This window comes from Sinocyclocheilus rhinocerous, unplaced genomic scaffold, assembly GCF_001515625.1.
Source record: "Sinocyclocheilus rhinocerous isolate Xijiao unplaced genomic scaffold, SAMN03320098_v1.1 scaffold68, whole genome shotgun sequence".
Classification (NCBI taxonomy): domain Eukaryota; kingdom Metazoa; phylum Chordata; class Actinopteri; order Cypriniformes; family Cyprinidae; genus Sinocyclocheilus; species Sinocyclocheilus rhinocerous.
Window position 1 is genome coordinate 697105 of NW_015666487.1, and position 5810 is coordinate 702914.

Here is a 5810-nt window from a genome sequence, read left to right on the forward strand (position 1 = left end):
TTCCACGACTGAAGTGAGACCCTTGAGCAAGGCACCAAACCCCCAACTGCTACCCAGGTGCTGCAAAAAAAAATGGCTGCCCAGTGCTCCGGGTGTGTGTGTGTGGGTGTGTGTGTTCACTACTCACTGCTGTGTGTGTGCGCACTTGGATGGGTTAAATGCAGAGCACAAATTCCGAGTATGGGTCACCATACTTGGCTACACATCACTTCACTTTCACTTTTTCACTTGCAAGTCAGAGCTGCAAAGATATTCCTCAAATATTAACTTTTTGTATTCCACGGAAGAAAAGGAGCTGCACTGGTTACAAAATATGTGAGTAAATAATGATCAAATTTTTATTTTTGGGTGAACTATTCCTTCAACTCAACTTGGAAACGTCCAAGTGTTCAGTCACTGCGAAAATAAAACCTGAATACAAATTCCATAAACCATTTGCTGGGGTTTTAAAACATGGCTGCTATCCAATGTTCCCACTTCATGGGCCATTCTGAACAGCCAGGCCTCACTAAGTAACCTAATAGTGCTGGTTTCCTGGCCTACCTGTGCACCACACATTCCCCAGTGACTACATCACACATCTGTCATTACAAAAGAACATCAACTGCCTCGGGCTCTCAAAAGTACTGCATGAAGAATGTCCTTACTCTGCAACATACCTGTGCTTATGGTAAAGCAGTATATTAACTCATTAAATAATACAAAGGGGCTGTTATGGGAGCTAAAAAAAAACAATACATTGTTCCAAATGGAGTGAGAACAATAAATACCTCTCCAAACGCTCCCCGTCCAATCACCTTCAGGATCTCGAAATCTTCCTTGTGCAAGCGCATCTGTTTCACCTTGGATGTGAAAGGTTTGACTGTAAAATAAAAAAACAGAAAAGAAAGGGGACAAAATCAGTATGTGTGGGATGGAGCTAAAAAAAATTTTTACAAAATAATAATACAAATACAGAAATTGTTAAAACTTATAGAAAAATATGCTACCATTCAAAGGATTGGGGTCAGAAAGATTAAAAAAAAAACAATAAATAAATAAAAATACTTCTATTCAGCAAAGATGCATTTTGATCAAAATAAATAAAATATATTTTAAAATATAACGTTTTGAACTTTCTTTTCATCAAAGTATCCTGACATAATGTATCATAATGTATTGAACTGATTTCAACATTGATAAAAAAAAAAAGAAGAAATGTTTCTTGAGCACCAAATCAGCATAATAGAATGATTTCTGAAGGATCATGTGACACTGAAGACTTGAGCAATGGCTGCTGAAAATGTAGCCTTGCCACTACAGAAATACATTATATTTTACATTTTATAAAATAGAAAAAATTATTTTAAATTGTAATAATATTTCACAGTAATACTTTTTTTTTTTTAAATAAATGCCACCTTGATGAAGAGATTTTTTTCAAAAAAAATTCTGACCCCAACATTTTGAACAGTTATTAACATTTCATTTATTTATGAAAAGCTACTGTTTTCAGAGTTATTCTTAACTTTTTTTTTTTGTCAAATTAACTACTATTTTAAACAATTTGTTGTAAATATTACGTAAAATAATTAATTCTTCTACTGTAGCAATATTGTGCGTGTTATTCCCAGGGTGGGAAACATGGGAACAGAGGAGGAGATGATCTCAACCGCAGTGCGATAAGGATAAAAGTCTGCCGTGTTTATCCTCAACAAGAGGATAAACACCTGCCATCCACCCACCCACACCTGCCATCATCAGAGTCTATGCAGCTTAAAACTTAGCATCTCAGAATGAGGTAAGCATGACCTTCCTAAAACATCTTTTTAACAAAGCTCAGCCTCATCTAATGGCTCTCATACACATTACTGAGGTGTTCTGTTGCAAAATCTTTCCATGGGAGCACAGTGCCACTGCTGCAGACTCAGTTTAGTCCATAAACTCTCATCCAATCAGCATTAAGCACACAGGGTGGGGCGGCTCTGTTGCTATAGCAATATTGGATTGTGCAGAAGAAAGAAATTCAAAAAAAGTCACATAGGTGTCAGAATGTAGAATTGTTGTATATTTTAAAAACTATTTTTTATAAATGTTTTACCAACTAAAATGCGTTTTAGCTAACTTTCATTAAAGTCAGTTAGATTTTTTATATAATGCAATGACGTGTGCATTTTTAAGTGGTTTAAGTGTCTAAATTTCTTCTATAATTACTTCTATAAAACCTCCTTATTTTTACTATCTAATAATATAAACTAAGAATAAATAAAATGTTTCCCACACAATATTCTGATTCTATTTAAGGGGTCATTGTCTGTTGAAGTTCCAGGCAGCATCTGTCTTTCAGAGCAAATAAGTGGGTAGATCAGCAAGGTACAATTGGTGGCTCCAAGGCATTTTGGTCCCAGCAAGCCTCCAGCCAGGTCATTACATCTCATCAGAACTGCTCCACATTACTACTGTAATTACACTTAAGCACTGACCCACTGCTAATCTAACAGTCGTCACAGTCACATATCACAGACCAGCTACTCTATCACACATCCTGCTGACAGCTAAAAACAAGCTAATAATACCAGCAATGTGTAAACACTATTGAACAAGGGATAGGTAGTGTAACCAAAGCATTATATCATGCTAGGAGTAATTTTTTATAAAGATGGTATATATATCACAACTGTGTGTATATATTATTTAATAAGAAAAAAATTCTACATTTCCAGCTAAATTAAACAAACATAAATAAATAAATTAATTAATTAATTAAAAAGTATATTTAAATTATTACTTATACTATTATATATGATATGTTTATACGGATATATTTTTGCTGGAAATATGTAACATGTATGTATGTATGTGTGTGTGTGTGTGTGTATATATTATGAATTTTGAATGAAAATTTGAATGAAACATTACACTAAAAATTAGTAAATAAAAATTGTAATAAGATTTTATTATTTTGATCTTTGTATCTTATTTAAATAAAAATTAAATAAACATTTGCCAATGCCTATTTTTGGATAATCTATTGTTTTAAATAAAAATACTTATAAAAGTTATACTTATAAAGGCATATTTCATTTGATTAAATTTTGTATTTTTTGGAACTTGATGGATGCAAACCTGAAGATAATGTCTACTGTCTGGCATCAGTTCAATATCACAACTGTGTGAATATATAATTGAATAATAAGAAAAAGATCTACATTATCCAGCAAAATAAATAATAATAATAATAATAATAAATACATTATACACTATACTACTACTATTATATTATATGTTTATACTTGTATGTTTTTATATGTGTGTGTATATATATATATATATGTGTGTATATATACTGGAAAATTGAATTAAACTAAATTAGTAAATAAAAACTGTAACAAGATCTTATTATTTGAATCTTTGAATTTTATTTAAATAAAAATTAATAAATCAATAAAATACTTAATAAATAAAATCTAAAATAAATAAAAATACTTATAAAAGTTATACTTATAAAGGCATATTTCATTGGATTCCCTTTTTTTTTGGAACTTGATAGATACAAACCTGAAGATAATGGTAAGTCTGGCATCAGTTCAAAAACAGCCTCACATTATGGAGGGGGAAAAAACGATAATTTAGATGCTAAATTCTAACTGGATGTATCAAATTCGTACCGCCCAGCCTTACCACTGAGACAGAGTAAAAATAACCTCAGACATCCCTGGATAGAATCAGCCACGCTTGACCTCTAAGAAACTTTCAACAGTTTTGACACGAGTAAGCAGCGGCCACATGTTAAAATAAGTGTGCCACTGCAGTGGGAGTCACGCGTTTCATCATACACACCATTGACTGCATACAATCAGGCATAACGCTCATAACTCCTCTGTTCCACAAACAGCATGGACTGCAAAACAACCACTGAATAAAACACTCCACAAGAATGAATCACCTGTAACCACATCATAATGGGGACCTGCAAGGCTCTTTAGAGAGTAAAAACAAATAAACATAGACTGAGCGAGGGGCCCATCCACGGAGAAATCCATGTGATTATCATGAAGCCAGCTCCGCCCTATGTATCCAAGGATCAGTGGGATAACAATATTAGCTTTAGTGATGCTTCTCTTGTTTAATTTTGGCAGCAGACCAATAGCTATACAGTATCACTCACCTGAAAACCTAATAAAACAACACGGGCATGCCAAACATAGCAACGGTTGCCATGACAAATGAGAGTGAGGTAATCTGCAGTGCTGTAAATGTAAACTTCTCCACCACATTGTTCACTGTATGGCTGTTTATGATCCTTTCCAAAGAATAGTTGGTATTAGAGAGGGTGTACAAACCACTGTTATTTTAGTATCATTTTTTTGTTTTATGAATAAGATTTTATTTTTAATTCTATTTTTATTAAAGTTTTAGTAATTTTGTTTTTTAATATGTCTATATAGTTTTTATACATTTTATAAAAAATTATTTATACACACACACACACATTTTTTTCCAGTTAATATTTATTATATTTAAGTAGTGAAAGTTTTAGTTTCAGTTTTAGTTAATGATATTAACCCTGGTACAAAGGGACAACATTTATGCAAAGTACAAATACAGAGGTTTTAAAAGAAAGTGTCAGACTAAACTCATTGGCATTGTGGGACTGGAAAAACACGTCCCGTCTTTGTGTCTCCTACCAGACTTGTTAAGTGTGTGCGTGACACGGTGCTCGTGAGAATCTGCGCGTGCTTGTGTAAATTTGCCCTTCCCGCTGTATTTGGGGACAGGCTTGTGTGCAAAGGAGGATGCAAAGAGGAATACTAGGCCTTGAGTGTGTGTTCCCACATCCACTCCTCTGGCAAGGGGACATCTGGAAGCCATAAGAGAGATTATTTACGGCCACGGTGAGGTAACAATGCAAAAATGCCGCATCCAGAAGAACACGTCCCAGCTCCTGGAGCTAAAAGACCTGAGGATGGCCTTCCTCTGCTGTAACCAGAGAGGCTAATAAGGCATTGAGAGCATTAACACAATAGCAGTTATGACAATCGGCAATGTGCTCAGGCCTCTGCAACTTAAAGCAGCAGAGGCTATGCTAATGCAAACAGTGAAACTTCATAATGAGAATCTGCTTTACGATATAGGTGTCATGTGAATAATGTTTCAATGTTTACATTCAATATGAACACAGCGGACACTTTTGTAGCCCTCTAAAACACACACATATACACACAAAAAAAGTTTCAACGAAGTCAAACAAAATTTTCCATACCTTTTATTTTAACAAATAATTAGGTTTTGTGAAGCCCAATCTTCCAAACAAACATTTGATGGTGATATTTCTATATATCTTAGGCATTTGATTAATTGGTCTATGGAAAGCCTACCAAAAATGTAAAAAAAAAAAAAAAAAAGTACAGTTAATACAATTTAATTTTATCTTCAGTTCCTATTGTCTTTCACATAGTCTCTATGAATAAAAATGGTGAAAGGCCAAAAAAAAATTACACTTAAATTGTGCAACACAATTTCTAAATAATTCAATACTTGAAACATTATTTTTTTTAACTTAATTTAAACCATATATATGTATATATATTAGGGCTGTCAATAGATTAAAATTTTTAATCAGATTAATCACACCCTTTTTCTGTGATTAATCGCGATTAATGGCACACTTCATGAAATTAAGCATAGACCATTTATCTTGTTTCAAATGGTTATTTTGTCATTTGCTATATTCAGCAAAGTAAAACAAAAGATTGAAGGGTGATTCTCAAAAATCTGTATTTTCTGCAAGCTTTTTTCAAGATAAATTTAGATGTCTTTCCAAAAAAGGA

The 5810-nt window shown here is 33.3% G+C and overlaps 1 protein-coding gene across 1 annotated transcript in view; it reads right to left on the minus strand.

The window, feature by feature from the left end:
* Positions 1-5810, minus strand: part of LOC107732358 (serine/threonine-protein kinase MRCK alpha-like) — a gene marked incomplete at its 3' end in the record, with an annotated part of 65934 nt that overhangs the window by 36671 nt on the left and 23453 nt on the right. The window contains exon 2 of the mRNA XM_016543653.1: positions 798-862. Coding sequence (XP_016399139.1) covers positions 798-862 — 65 coding nt within the window. The remainder of the gene's footprint in view (positions 1-797; positions 863-5810) is intronic.